The sequence below is a fragment of the Typha angustifolia genome, chromosome 15 (genome assembly GCF_048772165.1).
Source record: "Typha angustifolia cultivar Huaian chromosome 15, ASM4877216v1, whole genome shotgun sequence".
Taxonomy (NCBI): domain Eukaryota; kingdom Viridiplantae; phylum Streptophyta; class Magnoliopsida; order Poales; family Typhaceae; genus Typha; species Typha angustifolia.
In genome coordinates, this window is record NC_133253.1 from 2,353,485 (window position 1) to 2,378,561 (window position 25,077).

Consider the following 25,077-nt stretch of genomic DNA (forward strand, 5'->3'; position numbering starts at 1 on the left):
TGCAAGGTAGCAGGAAATGCGAGGAGTTTTTATACGTATATATTGGCGGTGGAAGAGATAAGAAGGGGAAGGATAGTGGTCTGATGCGTATACGTATAGTATTAACCTTTATGCAGCTGTTGACACGTGCTTCTTCGCGTTGTTCCTGTGGCTCATTACTAGCGTTACACGTGGCTTGGCGAATACACGTCCCTCATTTTAAGTGAAATTTTATCATTTATCTTTTTTTTTAATGACTCCTAGTAAACATAAAGAATATTTCATTGCAAATTATTCGAAGATTGTTAAAGTTATTTTATTGGAATAATAAATATACTTGTGCGGTAGAGTGCGAAAAATAATTTTGTCAAATATAGAGTGTTATTTATAAATTTTCCTTGACGTATTTATAAGTTTCCTGTCTCATGTCCTTTTGTGTGGAGGAAAATGAGTTTCCCCATCCTGATGAACATTTCCACAAACACACCTTCCATCTCATTGCAAAATTCTCCCACCAAGGACCCAAACTACTGGAATTCCGTTCTCAAACACCACGCGAAGCTCAAAAATGACCAAGCCATTCTGAAACTCTATACAGAGACACGAGCTCTGGGCATTTCCCCGACGAAGCTTAGGCCAACTCTGCCGCTCGTCATTAAGGCTTGTGCAAGATTGCAGGACGTGAGCCTTGGTCAAAAGATCCATTCTGATGTTATTTGTACCCAATTGGCCACTGATGTCAGGATTAGGACTGCGCTTGTTGATTTCTACTGTAAATGCGGACTAATGGATGACGCTTACGATTTGTTTGATGAAATGGCCGAAAGAGATCTTGTGTCGTGGAACGCTATGATTAGTGGATGCATTGGAAATAACCACTATGATGATGCTATAGAACTGTTTGTTAGAATGAGAAGGGAGGGGTTTGAACCGAGTTCGGTCACCTTGGTGAGTCTCCTTTCTGCTTGCGCTGAGCTGATTGAGTACAGGCTAGGGAAAGGGATCCATTGCTATTGTCTGCGACGTGGGTTCGTGGAGTCAGAACCTCATGTGGGAACCTCCTTGATTGGGTTTTATTCAAGGTTCAGTAATAAATCCTCCCGCAATGTGTTTGATTTGATGACATTAAAGAATACGGTGAGTTGGAACTCGATAATGTATGCGTATTTTGAAACGGGAAATGTTGCTGAAGTTGTGAATCTGTTTTCCCAAATGCTGGAAGGGAATGTAGCTCCTGACTCTGTTTCACTAATTGTCGTTATACAATCATGTGCCGAATGCCAATGCTTAGAACTCGGGAAGCAAGTTCACCAATTTGCTGTCAAGTATGGGTATACATCTGATATGTTCATAGCAAATGCATTGATCGATATGTATGGTAAATGTGGCAATTCAGAATCATTATGTGTTGTTTTTGAGGGTATGATTGTGAAAGATCTCGCATCCTGGAATGCTATGATGTCTGCATATAAAAATTGCATGTTGTATGATAAGGCACTCAACTTGTTTAAGAGAATGAAGCTGGAAAGTGTTAAAGAAAATGTTGTCAGTATTGCATCAACAATATCTGTCTGTGCCGAATCTGACAACTATGATGAAGGCAAACAGCTGCATGCCTATGCCATAAAAACCAGGGAGAAAGGAAATGTTACTCTTGACCATGCATTATTAAACATGTATGTAGAATTCAACTGTATGGTATCTTCTCTTGAGATTTTTTGCAGAATGGACAAGTCTGATGCAGTTTCATGGAACATAATGATTGCGGGATTAATACGAAATGGATTGACATGGCAGGCATGGGATATCTTCAGAGAGATGCTGCAAAGCACAACGAAGCCAAATTCATATACCATGGTCTCTCTTCTTGGAGGATGTAAGGACAATCTGTCAGTAAACATTGGCAGATCAATTCATGGTTACATAATAAGACATAGTTTTGATGTTGATGCCACATTGTGTACATCACTTATAGATATGTACATGGACTGCGGATGTGAATCAGCTGGACTACATATATTTTGGAACTCTAGTAGAGATTTAATCTCATGGAATGCTATGATGGCTAGTTACAATCGAAATGGAAAGCCAAATGAAGCTCTTCCACTCTTCCATCAGATGCATTCAGAAGTATCTCCCAACTCAGCTACGCTGCTTAATGTTCTTTCTTCGTGTGCACAAATGGGAAATCTCCAGCAAGGAAGATTCTTGCATGGATACATTGTAAGAAAGGATCTGACTTCAGATACTCCTTTGGCAAATGCTCTTCTCACCATGTATGCGAAATGTGGAAGTATTAGTAATGCTGAAAAAATATTCGAAAACATTGTGATGAAAGATACCATATCTTGGAATGCGATGATAGCTGCATATGGAATACATGGTCGTGGTGAAGATGCACTTTCTGTGTTCTACAAAATGTTAGGTACTGGAAAGCGGCCCACTGGTGTAACTTTTGTTTCTCTCTTATTTGCCTGCAGTCACTCTGGATTGGTGGAAAAAGGAATGGAACTCTTTTATGCAATGGCTAGAGATTATGACATTACTCCAGAGGCTATACACTATGCCTGCATAGTGGATCTGCTTGCTCGGTCAGGTAGGCTTGATTCTGCTACTGATTTAATCTGTTCATTGCCCGTAGAACCAGCTATTAGTATCTGGAGAGCTCTATTGAGTGCTTGCCGAGTTTCAACTAACACTGAGCTGGCAAGAACAGTTGCTGAAAAGCTCATTGAATTAGAACCTCTGAATATTTCAAACTACATACTTCCTTCCAACATTTATGCTGCAGCTGGATGTTGGGAAGATGTAAAAAAATTACGAATGCAGATTGAGGAGATGGGATTGGAAAAGGATCCTGGAAACAGCTGGCTGTTTATTGATAATCAAGTTCATCCCTTCACTGCAGGAAGTTGATAAGATTTTCCATCTGCCATATCTAGATATAGTTGAATGGGATTTTCTGTCATTAGTGGCAACTGTTTATCTTGAAGAAAAATATAAGATGTAAATGGATAGATTGATTAGATTCCAAGTTCAAGTTACATATTCCATAGTATGGTTGAGACTGCCTAGCTATGGTGAAAGATGACCAAGTTTTGCCTTGCTTTGTTATTATTTTCACGGATTACAATCAAAACTTGCACTAAGTCTCAGGGTATATAGCTACCTGCAGCTCACTTAGCAAGCTTGTCAGCGACTTTCTATTCAGAGCTCATCTACGATATGCAAGGCCACCCACGAATTTGGTGAGTGAACTAAATCTCTCCGTACAAAGACAGCAGCTGCTGGGAAGAAGCAAAGATCACCTAACTTGCTCAGCTGGTCGTATGTATTATCAAAGAAACTGGTCCATATCCTATCAAAATTGGAAATGAGCACCGCTGTCGGATACTTCTTTGGGATTTCCAGCCATACCGACAACAATTGTGCTGTTTAGATGATTGTCTTGCAAATGCTCACTTGCAGTTTACTGGACAATGTCAGATCCTTATTCATGGGTTCTGCGCTACAGGTATTCCCTATCTGCATCTATAATTCGGTGTGTGTGTGTGTATATGCATACATAAATAGGTTTAGTAACTGGATAATACAAAGATGAGGCCTCACTAATGGGAAAATCCCAGGATGACTGGCACAAGTGCCATGGGCCTGCTTTGGCCCAAAGTCAGTTCGAAAAATGACTGAAACACCAACGCACCAACCGGGGCAAAGTGGTTTGTGATTGAATCTCAGAGGTTGTGTATTGGTAATTTGGTTGATTTAGTTCTATCTGCAGGTTTAGGTTGTTGATTCTAGTGGAGTTTAGTTAGTGGTTGTTGACATTTTGTGGTGGTAGTTTGTACGGGGAAATTGGATATTCAACCTTGTGAGGACTGCATCGCATTTTTTTAATTTTAATTTTATTATTTTGCTTCTTTATCAAACGGGATGAATTATGGATACATGTTTCTTTCAACCAAAGCGCATTTTAGTCCGACAAAACGAGGAGGGGATCTAATTTTATTAAGAGAAATTAGAAATATTACCTAAATTTGGGTGGCCCATTGCATATTTGCTGACCAGTGGGCAGACCTAAACCTTCCAGAGAAGACGGATTGCCTCCCGAGGGCATTCTCGCCAATTTGTCGCGATCCCCTCACCGGCAAGATATCTTTACCGGCTTCTTTCTCATGCGCTCGTTCTTCCAGAAGCATCGAAACTAAGCACGTGTGAGAGATACTCTTGTGCTTATTAGTTATTACTTTATCCCCAAGAACTTATCACTATAATGGTCGTTTAATTTGCACCTGCAGGACAACATACGTATGCCATTTGGTGTAGATATCCAAAAGCTCACTAGTAGTGCGATGAGACGTGGCGCGACGTAACTGGGTGGCTTTGCATTAATTCGCCACCTTCGCCCCGATGCTTTTGGCTTTATACAAAAAAAGACGACGCCCGTCCAGTCCCGCCATCGTGACCGTCCACTACTAGGTAACCGGATAGGCGGACAGACTACAGTCTGGTGTGCGGCGGCGCATTATATTCTAGATGGCAGACCAACTAATCGACGGTCTACAACATCTTTTATCACGTAGCAAGTGAAAGAAACAATGATATTATCCTATTCCGCCGGTTTAATTAGTGGACTTTTGACTGGGTGGACCGCCATGGCTTCCCTGCTCCCGTGCGGTACTAGAGTCTAAGACTATGAAATGACTAGATTACCCTCGTCTTATTCGCAGCTATTTAAATTTCTTTGATGGAACTTTTAAGGTACCATGAGGGTAGATTAGTAATGTCCGGATACTTTATCCGATATACGACAAGGAAGACATCGGAACGCCCAGTCGGAAATTTCGAGATCGGAAGAGGGGTACGGACTTAATTTATTATTTATTTAATTTTCACTAAGAAAAGCTCTTCTAAGTCGAACAAAAGCACTTGATATTCTCACCCTGCTTTGAGTATTACGATTCCTATCGAACCGGCTACAGCCAGTCAACTGTGCTTTTTTCGTATCGGATTTGACGACACTATGAGCTCGATGTGAGAACGGCCTGGCGTCCGATACTGCAGCGGATTGGTGGACTCCACTCCGGATTCCAATCGAGCACAATTTTCCACTCACGCACGCCGCACCTCCCTCCTCGAAACCGGTCACCGACCCCAACGACCAGTCCACGCCCGCCTCTCCACCGGCTGAGCCGGTCTAGCGAAGTTCGAATTTGGCTCTGGATTTGAGGCGAATTTAGAGCAGGTCTTCATTTTAACCGGGGTAGAGACTTAGAGTAAAGAAGCAACTCTGAGGCCAACAAGGGTTTAAATTTACCCAAATGTGTCAGTCGTCACCCATCCAAGCGAGCGTTTCATTTCAATTATTATTTATTATTATTATTATTATTATTTTCTAATTTTAGACGTTAAAGAGAGAACCCAAAAGCCTTTTCCTCTCCTTTCTCCTTCCTTTCCCCCTCCCCATCTCTCCTTGCCCTCCTTTCCGGTAGAAATCTCGATGGTTTCTTGAGTTCTTCCCGGCGATCGCCATTTTTCTTAGGGATCGGAGACACTTTTTCGCCGACTTGGGGTTTGCCATGGCGATTTTGCTCGTCCCTTAGGTGATTTTTGCTCCATCATCTTGCAAAGCCGGTAAGTGCTTTGATCCCTTCTGCTCATTGCTTTGAGATTTGGATTTCCTCGCTCCTCTTTTCCCCCTAAAATTTTAGTTATCTTGAAAGTTTTCATCAATATAGTTTTAAATCAGTGGACTTCTCAGTCCTGCTCCTTTTCCACTGATTTCCCAGTTGTTCTGCCGAAAAATCTGACAACAAATCCGAAACTTTACAAAATCGCCGAAATTTTCCATTTCTCCCCTTCTATTTCTCCAAATACTTTCGACATCCGCCGATACCGGAGATCACCCATTTAATTTCTATAAATGGAATTGGCAGGCCGATCTCTGCCGAGAAGAAGCATGTGCGGTGGACCGGAGCGGATAAAGCCCTCCGTCGAAACCCACAGCGCCGACAACGATATGGTAAACCGCAACTTATCCGTAGAAACGGACGATAACTCCTCGACGAGCCTCCTCGAGCTCGCGGCCGACAACGACGTCGACGGATTCCGTCGGTCCCTCGAACGGGACTCCTCGGAGGTCGACGAGGTCGGGCTATGGTACGGCCGCAAGAAGGGATCTAATCGTGTGGTCCTGGAGCATCGTACGCCCCTGATGGTCGCCGCCACGTATGGTAGCCTCGACGTCATTGCCCTCATCCTCTCGCTGTCCGTCGTCGACGTTAATCGCGTCTGCGGACCCGAGAACACCACCGCTCTCCACTGCGCGGCATCTGGCGGCTCTGCGAACGCCGCCGTTGCGGTGAAGCTACTGCTCTCTGCCGGCGCGGATTTGAATGCTCTGGACGCCAATGGACACCGCCCAGCTGACGTGATTGTCGTGCCGCCGAAGTTGATTGATGTCAAGATTGCTCTCCAAGAACTCCTTGGCAGCTCAAAAGTTGCAGATGATGATGATAGGAAGAACTACAACGAGGTTGCTCTTCGCTTCACGACGGGCTCGAGTTCTCCACCACTTTCCTCCTCTCCCAATGAAGAAGGGCTGCCTTCTGCTGATCTGGCCTTATCGCCGATGATGATGACGAACAAGTTTGCTGATCTCCCCCAGGGCATGGTGTCTGAAAAGAGAGAGTATCCAGTTGACCCTTCATTACCTGACATCAAGAACAGCATCTATGCCACTGATGAGTTCCGCATGTTCTCGTTCAAAGTCCGCCCATGCTCCCGTGCCTACTCGCATGATTGGACTGAGTGTCCATTCGTCCATCCTGGCGAGAACGCACGCCGGCGTGACCCGAGGAAGTACCACTACAGCTGTGTCCCCTGCCCGGAGTTCCGCAAGGGGGCATGCAGGAGGGGGGACATGTGCGAGTATGCACACGGGGTTTTTGAGTGTTGGCTCCATCCAGCACAGTATCGCACTCGGCTGTGCAAGGACGGGACAAGCTGTAACCGACGAGTCTGCTTCTTTGCCCACACCAATGAGGAGCTCCGTCCGCTGTATGTCTCAACCGGCTCTGCTGTGCCATCTCCACGGTCAGCCACCTCTGCAGCGATGGATATGGCGGTGGCAATGGGATTAATGCCTGGATCCCCATCGGCTGTCTCGGCTGCGATGATGTCGCCCTTCACGCCGCCCATCTCACCGTCGGCCAATGGAATGGGTCATTCCCTGGGATGGTCACAGCAGAACGTGCCCACACTGCATCTTCCAGGTAGCAATCTCCAATCAAGCAGGTTACGTACATCTCTCAGTGCCAGAGACATGCCAGTGGATGACCTATCTGTAATGCCGGATCTTGATGCCCAGCTGCTTAATGAGCTATGCTACTCCCGTCTTGGTTCCTCGGCTGGTAATCGTGTGGCTCGGACCAAGACCCTGACCCCTTCAAATCTTGATGATCTTTTCTCTGCCGAGATGGCCTTCTCACCAAGGTATAACTCTGATCAGGGGACTATCTTTTCACCATCTCACAAAGCTGTTATACTCAACCAATACCAACAGCAGCAACAAAGCCTTGCCTCACCTATCAATACTAATGTCTTCTCACCAAAAGCCATTGATTCACAGCAGCATCCAGGACACCCATCTCTCTTGCAGGCCTCACTTGGGATCTCCCCACCTAGCCGGATGTCTCCCCGTGGCATGGAGCCGGCTTCTCCTATGAATTCTCGCCTTCTTGTGCTTGCCCAGAGGGAGAAACAACATCAACAGCAGACTTTAAGGAGTCTTAGCTCCCGTGATCTTGGTTCTGGCACGCCCCTGATGGTGGGTTCTCCTGTAAACTCATCCATGCCCAAGTGGGGATCACCCACAGGAGCAGTGGATTGGGGCGTGAGTAGTGAGGAGTTGGGTCCGCTCCGTCGGTCATCATCCTTTGAGCTGCGGTGTGGTTCAGAGGAGCCAGACCTTTCGTGGGTGCATTCACTGGTGAAGGAATCTCCACCTGAGAAGTTAGCCGGCTCTGCAGCAGCAGTGACTTCAGGTGGACCCTCGGCACCAATACTTGCTGGAGCTGGTGGTCGTGGTGGCAGTGAGGGTTCAAATTCAAGTTCTCAACTGGAAGGACATGAACAGGCTGCTGTTCTTGGGGCATGGCTTGATCAGATGGAGCTAAATCAGATGGTAGTTTAGTAACTGAAGAAAATGAAATGAAGAGAAAAAATATTTACCTGAGTATCAAGAGGAGCTACTACTAGTAGCTATTGACTGTTTAGTAAATAATATTTTTTGGTTTGTTGGGAGGGTCATGGAGGAAGGGAATAGCTGAAGGTGGTAATATTTGAGAGATTCATTTTCGTTAGGAAAATTATATCTTATTACTTCAAGAGTAGTTCAGACAAAGGATGAAGAAGTGGAGAGAATTAATCTGGGTGATTTCAAGGCTTTCCCAGGTATATTTACTCTACTGTTCTGGAAATTTTTTGCTTCTTTATGTTAATCTCCAAAGACTTATCTTTATTCATATGTCCAAAGTGTTGTAATTTCTTACTCTTCTCTTAACATTGTCCATTTGTTAATCATGACATAAATGCTAACTAGAGTATGGGATTTAATTTGGTAGCTAAACGGAGGGTGGAGTACCCTCAGTAATGAGCCCTCTGCTCAGTTCTCTGCAAAGCATGGAAAGACATGTTGGTTAAGGTCTATGCTTGCCTTTGATTAGGTAATTTAATTAGTTGTATTTCTTGTTAGACCTGATGTCTTGGTCAGATGGTGACTAAGGTCTCTGTATGATGTAACATAGAAACAAACTTCACTATTGGTATTATGTCAGTACATAATTTCTTTGTGTTACTTTGTCTGTGTTACTTTTGTCTCCTTTAATTATTATTTCTTCGCTTTGTTTTCAGATATCTTTTAAAAAAAAATTGTTCGCCCCAGCGCTGCAGTGTATGTTTGTTGTTATAGTAACCTTTGCGCGTGAAGCAGTCAATGCTTGCATCTTAAGAAAGCTGCAGATGCCGGTAATCCCAAATTAAGGACCCAATTGGAAGTTTAGATGGATTTGATTATGGTATTATTTTTGTAATCATGCACATGAGTTGGATTTATTTACTGCCTAATGCCATATTCATTATTGAGCAGTTTGGGTTTTCTTTAGGAATCAAATGATGATATTATTGGTCAGATTATCTACTTTAGGATCCCTAGTCTCCGATTGAATGTTTTTGGTCTGCTATAGTTCAAACCTTTTGTTTTATTGTGGTTTATTTAAGATTGCAGGTTTAGTAGTTATCTAAGATCTTGGTATAAAATTAGGTTCAGTTTCCTTAATGTTCATTCTACAATATTATACTCTTACCTATCTGTGTCTTGGACGACTCGGTTTTCTGTGATTTTTTTTTTCTTTCCATCTGAAGGTGTTCATTTCTAAATGGGTTGAGTCCTGGATGGTCAGGGACTGATGAGTGCTTGAGATTTTGGATGAGCTCGTCTGATGCAAAGCTTGGATATTCCAATCATGGATAGGATGTCGAAGACTTATTCCACCTTTAAACTCACTTAAATATACTCATGGCAGGGTGATGGTGCATAAATTAATCCCTGTGGCAGTACTATCACAACTTGCTCTGAGTTATGCAGTGAGGTACCAGGTTTCCATCTGTACCCATGACGACTTGCCTATCATGTTACAGTTTCCTTGTTCAGAGCATCATTTCTTTCACTGTCTAATCCACTGCTCACTTATGCGATAGGAAAATAGTCTAAGATTTGGTAAGATATCATTTGGCATCTCATTCCTATTTGCTTACCATTAAGAACCTCAATATTCGGTACAACATGTTTTGTCTAATGGTATCCTCTATTAATAAAATTCGAAAATATTATAAAGATGTCCCAAATTTGAGTTTACTTTATGAAGTACTCCAGGAAAGATAAAATGATAACAAAAGGTTAAATTAAACTTTTACCCCTCTATAATAGTACGTAGTGAAGGAAAAGAAGGAAGAGGGGGGAGGAAAAAAAATCACACCTTTTAAAGTAAGTGGCGTTGCAGTACATAAAAGTGGCCACCTACTTCTTGGTCAGGACTATGACATTTGAGCCCTAACCGAGATGCTCCTCCACACCAACTTGCATCAACTTCTTTGGGATTTGTGGGGTTAATAGAACGGCCGTCGCAATCAGCGTGGTTTCGGGGTTTTTGCTTGTGGCTGTCGCATTCGTGGTAGTAATGGTGGAGGTTCTTCTGTGGGTGTTCGAGGTGGCAAACCAAAATACAAATACAACAAACGCCATATTAATTAACCCGCATCTTATTCGCGTCCTGTGAATTGTGATGGATAAGAGAGCCTGGGACAGTGACCCCCTTATCTCGATTCAGAATTATTCTATTCGTGATGGCTCCAATCTCACGAATTCACTGCCATGCCTTTTCTTTTTCTTTTCTTTCGATTTTAATTTTTAATGATGGTGCTGTGTGATCGCCAAGAGATCTCGGAGACTGGACTTTATCCGCTGTTCACCTTATGGAGCTTGGAATAGATTATCCTTTTGTGGTTTCTGAGGCGGACTACCATCGAACTGCTTCGGTCATCCACTCAAAAGAACGCCAGTGACTCTTTTTTTTTTTTTCCTTTTCTTTTTCTATCTTTTTTTTGTGTTGGTTTGGGGTAAGATTTTTTATATATGTCAATCGCTTTTCAATATATTACGTTCTATGGGAGTGGATAATAGTTGGGGCCTGATTGATCCCTTGTGGTTCACATTAATAAGGCCTTGACTGTTAACGAAGAGTAATCCGCAATGAATCACATCGATTCTACCAGTTATTTATACTGTTAATTTATTGGATAACTACAATTTTGTGACGGGAAATAGGCTTAGTGGAATTGCTACTTTTGGGATAATATATCTCTTTGTTGCTTGCATATTAATCAATTCAATTCCTTCGCTCCTCTTTCCACACTCACAAATATTTGACAGGATACGAATCTTGGAAATTTGCTCAGCCTTGGAAATCTTCTCCCGAATCGAATGCTAACCTTGGAAATTTGCCGGTGTCGGCAAGTTGATGCCCACTTGATACTAGTGGCGGCCATGGAGGAGGGAAGCCGTACCAAACTCTAATAAATGGTGCAGCTCATGACATAAGAATGGTAACAGCAGTACTGGAATTTTTGAGTGGAATAACGCGTACCTTTGACGTATGGATGCGGGTAGTAACAAATTAATTCCCTTCCCTTCCATGAATGTTGGTAGTTGTGGAAATTTGTTCTTCCTGTGCTGCTGCCAGGTAGGGAGGATTTCAGCTACATGACTTCACTTGTGAAAATAATGACTCATTAGAGACCAGTGTTGGGTTCTATATTTCTCTTCATAGGAGGCAGTTTTAAGAGAACTAACCTCTTCTCTCCGTGTATCTTTGTTATGCTTTATGTTATATTTTGTTAACACTCTTGCATCAGGTCATGTTTGAGGATTGAATGAAATAAGATATCTAGTAACGTCTCCCATACTTTTGCAGTTAACTCCCTATTTGTTGTATACGAAGATGTATCGTAGTATTTACCTCTGACGAGGATAACTATGCGATGCAGCCTATGGAGGAGTTCCAAGTGCCTCGAATTGCAAACGATCCGCAAATCTATTTCATGGGCAATTGGGCCGGGTTGGGATGGCTTCGGCCCACAAACTTGGGCCTGGATTTGGCTAGGAGTTCTTGCAACAGATTTGTTATGCATTTTAGGTCGGCTATTAAAGTATATCCATCCATTACGAGGATTATAAACAGTTCACGATCAAGAGAAGATGGTCGACTCTACTGGACTAGGTATTGAAGAGACAAGGGGGGGAATGAGAGACAAGGGGGGGGGGGAATGAGATTGAGCAGGTAGACGAGGAAGAAGGTAATAAAATAATAATAATATTCAATAATCACAAAGTGATTATCTTCCATATATTTAAAGGTCGGCACAAAACTTAAAAATATTTAAATTAACTCTCAAATGAAATGATCTTGGTGTTGAATGCTCGAACGCTTTGTTGACAATTTAAATATACACTCTCAAATTTGGGCTTTCGAATGCTATTGGACGGTGAAATTGAGATGTTAACTTCTTGACGTTTTGTTGCTTTCAGATTGTGACGTTTAAATAACGTTGGTTGGGCATCCGAACGACTTGATAAAGACTACTCTTATGTTCCGCCATCCGAATATTATTAGCTAGATATTATACCACACTAGCCTAATGTCAAAAATTCTCTAAAAATAATCAACAGCTAATACTATAATAAATATGTTCAACCTAGCGAGCCCAATCTCCCCAATAATTTTTTTTAAAATAATTAACAACCAATACTATAATAAATATGTTCAACCTAACGAGCCCAACTCAATCCACAAGACACTACATGACTATTGTATGGAAAATACATCTCATACGATTACAAATTTGGTAGGTATACTAGTTGAACACGTGTACGTCTAAAGTCCACTATGAAATCACACTCATTGGAATGATCATAGAGTTGTGGCCTCTCCTCTATTGTCTAGCTATCTTTCTTTTTCCTTTTTGTTCTTTTCTAGTGTGAAGATAATCTTGAGTTTATCTGACACTTATCTCAAATTAAGGCACACTCTCCTCTCATTTGCATGGATACAACTCAAAGTTTCTTTTCTACTATTATACCCTTCTAATTTATATATATATATATATACTAATTACAAACTTTGAGCCAACTTATTACCGAAAAGGATAAATAGTGCAAAATGGGATAAAAATACTTCTATCTTGTGATTAATTAGTTTTATGTAGTAATATACTTCGACGAGAGGTAATTTAGATGCTTTAAAATTATAAAAAAAATTCAATTCCTTTCGGGTTAAAAAGAATTTATAGTGTTTTTTAAGACTTAGAAATAAAATTTCATTAGTAGGATGTAAACGGTAATAAAAATATGTACAAGTCAAACTCTTTTTTTAACCTATATGTGTGGAAAATATTTTGGATTAGATTAATACTAAAATCTTATATGCATATGAGAACTTTAAATAACATGATACTTTTTTGTATATATTTAATAAAAAAAATAATTCGATGGATTAATATTTTAAAATCCAGGGTGTAAATTATAAATAGGTGAGAAGCCACGATGCTTAAGATAAATTTTAATAAATTTCCCGAACACTAGGGGTGCTTATTAATCTACGTGGCCACCAGGCCATCTCTTGGCACATTTTAACGCTTATAATATATTTCAAAATTTATTTGTTTGGTTTGAGGCTAAGTATCGAAATTATTTAGAGAGTGAATTTAATTAGCATAAAAAAAGATTAAAATATATTTGATTATTGAATCAGTTTCACTAAAATAAGCGTTAGTTTCATTTTTGGTTTAGAAATCATATAGGAGAAATTTTAACGCATCGTTTTCTAGTGCTTATTTAGAAAGTGACTTAAGTTGGAAATTTTATTTAGAGATAATATATTTCTTTGTGACATTTATATATTTTTATTTGGGTAGCTAATTTCTATATCTAAGTTTCTAGATGAAATAGACGTGTAAAAAAAAAAGGTTATGAAATGCACTCTTACTGTAATACTAGTCGCTGATCAATCACGCCCATTTTATACGTACCAACTATAGTAGGAGTATTTGACCAAAATAGCCTCATTTTTAATTTTTTTTAAAAATTAAAATAGACTACCCTTGAATTGATCGATATTTTTAAAAACGCTAATCAGTTCGGTGTGTTTTTATCGTTGGATAATTCTTTTTCTAAATTACTGAAAGATTAAATTAAGAAAATTTATATACATAAAACGTTCAGCGTTTTAGAATCAGATGAAAATGCTAAATTGATAAGAATTTTTGCCGAGAAAAAAACACTGATCAGCTCAACGTTTTTATCGGGGCTACAGTAAATTAGACCCTGTTTAGTAAATAAACTTGATGATAGTCTATTCTATTCTGATAAAAAAGTTTTGGAAGAGAGTTAGTTTGGTCAAGAGCTCACTATAGTAGTATTTGATAGTTTGATGAGTTGACTCAAGACTTAAACTTAGAGTAGACGACTCAATCTATTATGTAAATTACTCAATCTATGTATTGTATGTATGTAGGGAGGATTGTGGGCTCAACAATCAACCCCATTTAATTCAAAAATAAAAGGACAGAAGAAATCTACGTCACGAGTAACGACAGAGAGAAATGCATGGCCGCGCTGCCTCTCGTATTATATATCCTCCTGATTTAATCCAATCCGACCCGGAGCAGCACGGAAGAGACGGAACAAGCAACGAACAATGGGTGCGGAGGCGAAGGCGAAGGAGGAGGAGGAGGAGAAGCAGCGGGGCATCGTGGCGGTGGAACCGAGTCCGAGGAAGGGTTTGGCTTCTCGGACGGTCGACCTGATCGAGAAGGTTCTGGTTTACTTTGGGCACGGTTCCTCAAAGCCACAATACTACCTCTCCGGCAACTACGCCCCTGTCCGCGACGAGACCCCTCCTTGCGCCGACCTCCCCGTCCGTGGCTCCCTTCCGGTGAGTATTTTTTTTCCAATCAATTGGTTTCTTGGAAATTTCTGAAAATTTTCTCAATTTTTGCCGATTTGTGGTGGCTTAGTTGCTAGTGCTGCTGCTGCTGTTGTTAAGTTGTTACTAGTGTAGTTATTGCGCTGATTTCTCCTTCTTCCCTCGTAGGTCTTTACTGCGGCTGTTGTTAGTTTTCCTTGTCTTTTAGTTTCCAATTTTAGGTTACATCTCCGAATTATTTCTGGGTTTAGGAGGAATTTTGTTCTCGACGATTAATTATTTCTGAGTCAGAATGGAAACAGGTTATCGACGACAGGACTAGTACTGATGAGAAAACTCTACCCTTCCCAAAACCCTTATTGGTGGAATTTTGTGTCATGCTTACCGCTGCAAGAGGGCTGATTTTTTTTTTTTTTTTGGGTTATTGTACATACTGTTGAAATTGATTCTCTGACCTTACCATGAATTTGTTTCATTTAAGTAGCATTATTTGGTTTTACTTCAGCATGTAAATTGTTGAATATTCTCTCATATTGTTGCACTTTCCTTTGGAATCTGTTACATCCGAGTAATTTTCTCTAATCTTATAACCTTAATAGAAAAAGAAAGCTTTATAATTCCTCTGCTTAGCCTTTTTCACAATGTTAATTAGTTTTGTTTTCCTGTGGTAATAAATAGTTTGGGTTGCTGACTGAAGAAACCACTTTATGCTCTTTGTTGCATTATTTGATCTTTTACTTGCAGAATAGACTAAATATATATATATTTTTTGGATATATACTTACGTTGCAGTTTCTGCTTGACAGGAATGCTTGAATGGGGAGTTTGTTAGAGTTGGACCAAATCCAAAGTTCGTTCCAGTAGCTGGATATCATTGGTATGAAAACCTCCCATCATTTTACTTTGTCTTTCCTGAATTCTGTGAAATAAACAGATTTGGTTCTTCCTTACCTAGTTGGTTTACTTGTTGACTTATTGAGAGTTTATCCAATTAATCATGGACTTATGAGTTTACCTGAAAATATTATTTTTGCATACTTCACAAGTAATTTCTGAGATTTCTAAGAAATCCAGTAAACCATTTTCTCTGAGTTTTACCAAATTCTGCATATTGCATTCCTACTCAATTATTGAACTTCTGCAGTTGGTGAACAAAGTATAGATCCTAATTCTGTTAAAGCGAAACTCATGACTTATTACATAGGTAAAATTGTTGGTTGTCTAGTGTCTATTATTCAAAGAAACTTAGAGAGTTAAATCTACTAGATTGTATAGATGTATTTACTATCTGTCATGTCTTAGCCATCCCCAAGTACTTGGGATTGAAGGCTTTGTTGTTGTTGTTGTACCACTCACTATTTATCAAACCTACTTTAATTAGTTTGCCAGGTAACTGGAATAAAAGAGCAAGTTACTTTCTATATACAGTAAATACTGTTAGCAAGAACAAATGCATTGAGAGAAAGTTTCTTTTTGCAAGCTCTTTCAAAATGGTATGGCTAATTTAGACATTTTTATCATCTTGTGCAGGTTTGATGGGGATGGGTGCGTATTCTACAACTTTCTGCTGAAGAAACTTAACATCTGGTTGTAGATTATTAGTCATAGCTATTCATGCCTTATAGATGCTATAAGCTGCATAGAGTTATGATTACTTGTAAAATAAATTATCCTTATAGCTAATAAATCTTCTGGAATCTCTACTTCCTATGCATTGTCCGGTTTAATCTCGCTAGAATATGTAAATTTATGCTAATTATAAATATCAATACTTCCATCATTTTTCTGGTACTGTTTGTTGGTTAGTAGGAAATGCCAACTTTCAGTTTAAAATTACTTAAATGTTCTCATATTCTTTATGATTACCGAAAAATGCTGCACTCTCAGAGCAGAAATAGACTCCCAACAACCTCTAGTACTTTCTGGCACATCAAATCCATGAAAGGCAGGGTTTTCATAGATTTTTTTGGGGGAGAAGAGATATCTGATTGGTTGAACCAATCTCTATTGTATTTCATTTTATCCATGCTTTAAGTCATCGCAATTACCTCTCCACTATATTTTCACGTACATAACGTGTCCATGATACTGTGTAATTCTTTTTTCCTTTTCCTGTTTAATGATCGATATTACATGTTCAACAAAATCTCAATTATCAAAATTGAGAGCTAGGTTTAAAGTTAACTAGATCTGTCCACAGAAAGTTTAACAGTGATTGCTTGTACCACATAGAAGGGCATCATGTGGTGTGATGGTACCCATGCTTCCATGGCTTCAAGTCATGTAAACAACCTTTTTAGAAATGAGACTAAGGCTGTATTTATCTTCTCTTCTCTGACCTGTATAGGTGGGAGCCTTGTGCATTAGGGCACCCTCGTTTTGCAGGACCACATAATTAAGCTATACTGTGACTACAGCAATCTTTTAAATTTTATAGTTCCTTGCGGAATTCATTCAAGAACGAAAAGTGTATTATTGTGTGAGTCAACTGGAGAATTCATTTTTGTGAAGGCTTTAGATTTTCTTATATGTTAGCTACTATTGCATCCGGGAATTCAATTATTTCAGAATATGCCGGTATATATGACACTGATTTGTAATAAGTTGATAGCTAGTCTCTGAATTATAACTACTAAATTACAACTGATAATTTCTAAATGGTTGCAGAATGATTCATGGCATGCGAATTAAAGATGGAAAAGCAACTTATGTTTCACGCTATGTGAAAACCTCACGACTTAAGCAAGAAGAATATTTTGGTGGACCGAAGTTTATGAAGGTAAACTTGTTAGCTCATACAATCAGCTACATGCTTTCTAATGAATCCTCAGGTTGTTTTGCTGTTTTCCTTAACCTAAAGAGTTTGCTTTCATAATTCAACATGGTAGACATTGTTTCATCATAACATTATGAACCTTTTGAATATTTAGGAGGTAGAATTATTCCTTAACTTTGTCAAATTATTTGTTTTCTTCAGATACCTAACTTATATCTTACACTCATCTTATGCTACCAGTATTGCTCTTGTGTAGCATGGCTAAGTTATCCTATAAAGCTGCTCTTATAAACATTCTTCAAAATGATGATTCAGGTTTCAAATGGTGTCCTTACTAAACAATTTTAATCAAATACTAGTGAAATATCCTTCTGAACCTTTTCATCCTTCTTTTTGGATTGGGGAGTGAGTCTATTCCTCAATTTCCTTGATGGCATCCTTAGTGTGGTGTTTGTTTCTGCATTTCTTTGTTGATATTGTTCATCTTTTCAACTTTATGGTGGACATTAGCAAAAAGAATAATGTAAATCATCTTCATTATCTACACCTGTCAAGATTTTCAAGTTATGCTATTCGAATGCAAAATTAGTTTCAGTTGACAGCTGTTATGTGATGTCGATATTGAAATCACTTAAATGGTGCTTTCACAATGGGGCAGATTGGAGACCTTAAGGGATTGTTTGGGTTATTTATGGTTCAAATGCAACTTCTTCGAGCAAAACTGAAAGTATTGGATATGTCATATGGAAACGGGACAGGTAGTTCTCTTTTTCCTTATTGTTGAAAGACCATTAGCTAATATAGATTAAGTTTTGTGTGGAGAAATCACAAAATCTTTTGAGGATCAAAATATGCATCAGTATGTCGCTTGATTGGAGCAAGCTTTATCATTGTTATTACTAAATTATCGATCTTGCCTTCAGGTAATACAGCACTTATATATCATCATGGTAAACTTCTGGCTTTGCAAGAAGCAGATAAGCCTTGTAAGTTGTCTACATAGACTGCAATATTTTGAAGAACTTTTTTTTATCAAACGTATTTTACTTTTCTACCTCCTTGCCAGTTAATTTGTATCTAATTTGGCCATGGAATTTTCTCATAGTCAGTTAAAGCTATATCTACCAGTAAAAAGTTACTTCTGTTCCTTCAGTTGTAGGTAAAGTTAGTGCATCATGAATTGTTCTACTTCAGGACTATTCATTAGTTACTTATAATGCAAACTCCTTTACTATATCCCACAGATGTTATTAAAGTTATGGAAGATGGAGACCTGCAAACTCTTGGAATGCTGGATTATGACAAGAGGCTGGCACATCCATTCAGTGCTCATCCAAAGGTTGATCCATTCACTGGTGCGACAGAAGCCACAAACCATCTTTTTATTAATCCTAAATAATAGGATAACACTTTTAATCTTAGATTTATCCCTGATTTCAGATGAAATGTTCACCTTTGGGTATTCACATACACCTCCCTATGTCACTTATCGGGTCATTACTAAGGACGGTGTCATGCTTGATCCTGTACCAATAACAATACCAGATCCTGTTATGATGCATGACTTTGCCATCACGGAAAATTATGCCATCTTCATGGACCTGCCTTTACTTTTCCGTCCACAGGTGCTGAACTATCATATATTTGTTCTGTTTTCATAGGACTATGCTAGAACCAACTATAGCTACTGTCTAATACTCTATTGGCCTGTGATGGTTAACAAAAGCTATTAATCTATGTCAAACTCCGTGGATCATATATATATTTTCAGGAAATGGTAAAGGGGAAGTTAATCTTCACTTTTGATGCCACAAAGAAAGCTCGTTTTGGGGTACTTCCACGATATGCAAAGGATGATCAGCTTATTAGATGGTTTGAGCTTCCAAATTGTTTCATATTTCATAATGGTGATTCTCTCATTTTCTCTCGTCAGGAAGCTTTCAGAACTACTAATTCATATACTTGTGCAAAACAAGTATCAGAAGAGATTACAAATCTTAATATCATGGTTTAAAAATAATCAACCTATCTAACTGATACTTTATTAATTGGCTCTTTGTTTGAGCCGTTTCTATTACTTCTAGTCTGATGCTTTGAATTATTTTACCTTTTGCTGTCATAGTTTTTCATCACAGCAATTATTGTCATCGATTCTGCTATATATTAAGAATTAGATGATTGCCAAATATATTCTCCGAAAATGTGGATATGCAGATTGATCTACTTTTCTTGTATAGATTTGTGCTCATTGATCTACTTTCCTTGTATAGCTTTATGCTGATTGATCTACTTTCTTTGTATAGGTTTATGCTCACTTTGTAGCCGTAGGGCACCTCTTATTTAATAGAGGCTGGCTGATCAATGATATTAGGCTTGGAATACAAACACACCTTGTTTTTTAACAGTTATTGTTTTCATGAGGCACAAATCCACGGCCAAATTTACCCTAGCTAGGCATCAAAATTATACTAAGATAAATCAATTAACTGAGGCAATGTTAATTAATATTTTCGTTTATCTATGAATTTTCTTGCTAAGTTATATGTATATTCTATCTCTTTTATATAACCACAGGCACTTTTCAGTGCTTCATGTGAGTAAATTTTCTCTCTCATCCCACATAACACTTCACCTACTATCCTTCTCCTATCAGGATCCCTGCATATTAGTATATTACTTCTTAGGCTTATAGGTTTAATGAGTAAACTTTTTACAAAATCATGTGGTTTTGAATCAGGAAACATTGCCTGAGTAGTGTGGACAATATTTTTGAGAATAGTGAAAGAATATACATGTTAAAGGATAAAATTAATTGGTATGATGAACAATATGTAGAGTGTAAAGTATAAAGGGTTATGCGACTATAAGAATGGGATTTGTAATATAACTGCAATGAAATGCACTAAATCAACTTTTGAAACAATAGATATTCAGAAAATGATGGATGCACCTTCAGTTGTCCATTTCAGAAGACCTCTAAGAAGACTCCAGGTTTGATGTTTTCAAGAGAGGAATAAAACAGGATACTTGCTTACTTTGGAGAAAAAAGGACAATTGGTTACCCATTTTGTTACAGATAAATAAGAGTTAAATTGAATAGGATTCTAGCTTATAATTAAGAATTACAGAGAAAGATTTAATACAGTAGCAATGGGGAACAACAGGATGTAAATAGAGATGCAGAGATAGGAATTGAGAGAGATTATTAGAGATAGTAGCCCTATTTGTGCAGAATCACTTATTTTGTGCAACTTTGAAAAGTTTGGTTGAAGAACTAATTTGATTGTGGTAGGGAACTTTGCAGATGAAATCTCCGTACTCACTCCTTAGATTAGTAAGATACGAGAACTCTAACTATATTTGTTAAATTAGATCTTCTCGAATGTATTCTTCGTGCTAATTCTTTTTAATGTGCAGTATGTGCTAGAACAAGCTATCTGAATATTTTCTGTTTTTTTCATTAGCAAATGCTTGGGAGGAAGGCGATGAGGTGGTTCTGATCACTTGCCGCCTTGAGAATCCAGATTTGGACATGGTTAATAGTACCACAAAAGATCAGCTTCAAAATTTTAAAAATGAGCTGTATGTGTTTCCAATTCTTTAGCTTTTATTTTGATTTCTCCATTCTTTAGATCTGACTATTGCTTTCTTTGTCAGATACGAAATGAGGTTCAACATGAAAACTGGTGTTGCTACTCAGAAGCAACTATCAGTTTCTATTGTAGATTTTCCTCGGATCAATGAGAGTTATACAGGAAGGTACTTGCATAAATTTGGACCATTGGAAGGAGTATACATTCATTGACAAGACATTAGTCAATATTATGGTCTCTTTGACAAGAGATTAGTCAATATGATATTGTTTAGATTAGGAACATCTTTGGTTGTTTTTCCTTATTTATAATGTTTCTTTTCTCTTTTCCCTGTACATGCTCTTTGTTATGAAATGTTTTTTTCCTTCTCTTTTCCCTTAATTTGATGATATTTCTTCTCTTCTGCAACGCCAATTGTGCTGCTCATTGGTTCGCCCAGTATGCAAACTCTTATCATTTTTCCATTTTTTGTGAGGTCTACATCCCTCAATGTAGACCCCACAATGTGATCAACACTATCAACAAATGGTGGTGATCTCATGTAATCTTTTAGTCTTTTAAATATTCTTACCAAAAAAATAATAATAAATAAATAGAAAAGCACTTCAATACCATGTAGCAGCCATTTGGGACTTCTTATGTCCTGGATATGAACCATATCAAAATGGTGGTGAGTTGATGATATTAAAAGCAGGGATTTACCTAGTAATTTCTTCTGTTTAGTTTGGACCTTGTATTACTGGGTAAAACCCCTATTGTATAACATCCAGAATGTGCTGTCCTCGGCTCACTAGTGATTAGTAAAATGATAAGATAAGCTTTCTCCCGTAAAAGATAATTAATACTGAAAAGCCAAAAGAAGTAATTGCTCTTGACTTGAATGGTAGAAGAAGATTTCACAATAACAAGTGTAAGTAGTTGGATTTTGCGAGCGGTAATGACCGTTTGTAGTAAGTCTACTGTCACTGATCATTTTACATTTAGGAGAAAAAAAATGGTTAGATATTGTCTTTTTTTTTTTCAGTGTGTTTGCATTGTTAATATCACATTTCTAGCTATAAAAGAGTTCAGTATCATTATCCATGCTTCTCCGCTTCTTTAATTTGTCTTCTTGCTGGAACAGGAAACAACAATTTGTCTACGCCACAACATTTGAGAGTATTACAAAGGTGAATGGCATCATCAAATTTGATCTGCATGCAGAGCCTGATAGTGGCAAAAGGAAGCTTGAAGTAGGAGGCAATGTGAAAGGCATCTTTGAATTTGGCCCAGGTAGATATGGTTCAGAGGCTATATTTGTCCCTCGCCACCCTGGCATCACTGCTGAAGAGGATGATGGGTACTTGATATTCTTTGTACATGATGAGAACACTGGGTACTCTCTCTGTCTCTCATATTCGTAGTCATAGCTGGTGTTATCATTCATATAGCATTATATATCCTTCTAAAGTAACCCATCCATTCTATCAGTTAGAGATTGCCACTTTACTCAATGCTATGAAGCATGATGCGAAAAACACGATATTGCTATGTGGATATAACAAATCTTAAAACAAGGAATGATTATATCTACAAACAAAAATATATAGCTTGTATATTATTAAATTACTATTATTATTACTACTTGTAAAATTATATACTTAAGCACATCGTTAGACATTTATAACAAATTGTTAGACACATAAATTAGGATCAAAGAACATTGATCTTGATGCGAACAAAGTTAGATCGAATTGTATCATGAGAACATTGAGCTCGATGGATTGAATCTATTTATCTTTTAATCACTTAATGCTTATGTAAACCCTTAAAGCAAGTCTAATTAAGTCATGTAAATAACTAATGCAAGTTCAATTAAGTTCAATTAAGTCATGTAAGTCTCTAAGATAAATCCTAATTCGAGTCATATAAGCTTTTATGGCTAAGTTTGAGTAAGACTTATTATATCCAACCTCTATATATAGAGGGGCTGAGCTTCTTAGTTTATTAATCCAATTATTTAAACATTGAGAATTAATTGAGTTTAGTTATTTTTTTAGTATCGTATTTACTATTTTTATTATAGCTGTTAAATCGTCTTTATCTTTATAGGAATAAATCGTAATTGTAGAACATTTCCAAGCACCCAAACTCTAACCATCATCTTCTACCAACAGACGTTGTCCTTCACCACCTTTGGCCATCCACCACCCTCCAATGATCGCTGCAATATCGGATAATTACCGTTCTACCTTATTGCGACATCCATGTAATATTTTATTTATATCTTTTCATCCAAACCTTTGATATAGGTAAAACTAGAGCCATTATAACCCTAACTCACGAGGCTACCACTACCTAAATTTTTATAATTTTCTTACGTCCGGATCGGTCTAGATCTGATTCGTAACAGATCCATTATGTGTTTATTATGCATTTGAGGCATGAAATCCCAATATTGATACCCTCCAAATTCAAATTTACAGATAATTCATAATAGAGATCATCTAGGGTCAACTTTGTTGCAAATAGTACTTATCTTTATATCTAACTATCCTTATCCGAGAATATCTGTTATTTATTTTTGTTTTAAAAAAATTGGATACATAGAGAAAGTATTTGATATGATATGTGATACGATACAACTAGAGGTTCTAGACTTTTGAAGCAACTGTGTTTGCTGAGTTCCTTGTATTTTCTACTTCAAGAATATTTGAAAAGAAATTGAGGACAGTTCTGTATCCCGTATTGCAAAATGCTCTGTAATAACTTTGAGAATGTATTGGAGGCTCTTGCTAATGCTGGATTTAAGGAAGCATGAGTGCAAAACATTACTCTTGCTGCTGTTTTTGTGGGTTAAGTTCATTACGGAAATCATTTCTAAGGTCAAAATGCACCTAAGACATTTGCATGTTGATATTAACATTAAGATAGTTTTTCTCTTTAAGTTGTTTTGGTGGAACCATCTGCCTTTTTAGATCATTTTGAATTTTATTATCTAATGCCTGTTGAAAGGATTGGCTTACAATCTCTTCCACATTTTGAAGGAAATCTGAAATCAATGTAATTGACGCAAAGACGATGTCGTCTGATCCTGTGGCAGTTGTGGATCTACCTAATAGGGTGCCATATGGATTCCACGCCTTTTTTGTGACCGAGGTAAGTAAAAAGAGTTTGAAAAGCTAGGTAATATTTATTTTGGTCTATTTGTTATTTTTATCTCAATTTGATCACGAGGATTTTTTGAAATCTTACAGGTAACTTGTTCTCATATATATATATATATATATATGAAAGAACAGAAGGATCACACCATTACTGATTGTTGATATATTGTTGGTAACTTGACATTTTTTATAGTCAAAATAAAACTTTTCACTGAATGCTAGACAGAAGTCACAGAACATTTTGTATAGAAAACGTGAAAGCATGACAACAGGTTATTGAATATGCCAGCTATTTCATTGTCATTTGTGCATATTTATTATATGAAGTTATGAACCATTCTAACAATAAGGTACACATTAACTTCTGTTGAAAACTTTCTGAAAGTTATGTTATATGAAGTGCTTCAGAACATAGGTAGTTATTCTCCTTGATGGTGGTAATTGTCAATAGCTTTATGTGGCAACTCCATGTTAGCTTCCTACAAGTTCTACTTTGGCTGCTCAATATGACTGCTTTAATTCATTTGCGTTTTGGTAACATCTGTATGAGGGTTATCTGTCAAAAGGATTTGTGATCTTGTTATCAGAACACACTAGATCACTAATTAAACCCCATGTGATTCTTCACAAGTTTGTGGTGTGAACCTAGTTATGTTACTATTGTTCGGAGTTCCAAAGGTTTGCCGGCAGTCGTGAGATGCTTATGTTTAAGGAACTTGCTCCAAAGAATAATGGTCTTTTACTTGAGTGCTTTTATTCAGAAATTTTATTGTCTTGGCAGGAACAACTCCGGCAACAAGTGGGGGGATGATTGCTCAAAGAGGTTTTCTTGTCGCATTGCACAAAATGCCAAAGGAATCTATGAATTATCGACTGTATTTCAGGACAACAGTTCATTCCTACCACTGTATCCTGCTTGTTTACTTTAACGACTGAAACTACTATTAATTACTCCATTACGACACCAGCTAATATATAGGAAGCTGGATATGCCCATAATATCTTAACCAGAACAACAGAATGCATAATTGTATCTACTTTCTCAT

General features: G+C 38.2%; 3 protein-coding genes across 7 annotated transcripts; all 3 read left to right on the top strand.

Annotated features, from left to right (window-relative positions):
* Positions 1 to 412: 412 nt before the first annotated feature.
* On the top strand, positions 413 to 5,207 carry LOC140779398 (putative pentatricopeptide repeat-containing protein At3g01580). The gene is made up of 2 exons (XM_073124431.1): positions 413 to 3,493; positions 4,067 to 5,207. The coding sequence occupies exon 1, from the start codon at positions 427 to 429 to the stop codon at positions 2,893 to 2,895; it is 2,469 nt and encodes an 822-aa protein (XP_072980532.1). The 5' UTR covers positions 413 to 426; the 3' UTR covers positions 2,896 to 3,493; positions 4,067 to 5,207.
* Positions 5,208 to 5,379: 172 nt separating this feature from the next.
* LOC140779399 (zinc finger CCCH domain-containing protein 24-like) lies at positions 5,380 to 9,828 on the top strand. Of its 5 annotated transcripts, none has more exons than XR_012107338.1 (4): positions 5,380 to 5,610; positions 5,913 to 8,430; positions 8,890 to 9,003; positions 9,438 to 9,828. XR_012107338.1 is itself a non-coding variant. In XM_073124433.1 (2 exons), the coding sequence occupies exon 2, from the start codon at positions 5,936 to 5,938 to the stop codon at positions 8,168 to 8,170; it is 2,235 nt and encodes a 744-aa protein (XP_072980534.1). In that variant the 5' UTR covers positions 5,380 to 5,610; positions 5,913 to 5,935; the 3' UTR covers positions 8,171 to 8,833. The 5 variants fall into 5 exon arrangements, 1 of the variants encoding a protein (XP_072980534.1); XR_012107337.1 differs by lacking the exon at positions 9,438 to 9,828 and adding an exon at positions 8,601 to 8,702 and having other exon boundaries at positions 8,890 to 9,123; XR_012107339.1 differs by lacking the exon at positions 8,890 to 9,003 and having other exon boundaries at positions 9,438 to 9,827.
* A 4,408-nt stretch (positions 9,829 to 14,236) lies between these two features.
* LOC140778139 (carotenoid 9,10(9',10')-cleavage dioxygenase) lies at positions 14,237 to 25,076 on the top strand. The gene is made up of 14 exons (XM_073122705.1): positions 14,237 to 14,525; positions 15,323 to 15,393; positions 16,047 to 16,061; positions 17,184 to 17,295; positions 17,951 to 18,050; positions 18,216 to 18,278; positions 18,537 to 18,647; positions 18,733 to 18,917; positions 19,064 to 19,199; positions 20,757 to 20,874; positions 20,950 to 21,051; positions 22,009 to 22,260; positions 23,912 to 24,023; positions 24,813 to 25,076. The coding sequence occupies exons 1-14, from the start codon at positions 14,289 to 14,291 to the stop codon at positions 24,840 to 24,842; spliced, it is 1,644 nt and encodes a 547-aa protein (XP_072978806.1). The 5' UTR covers positions 14,237 to 14,288; the 3' UTR covers positions 24,843 to 25,076.
* Position 25,077: the final 1 nt, after the last annotated feature.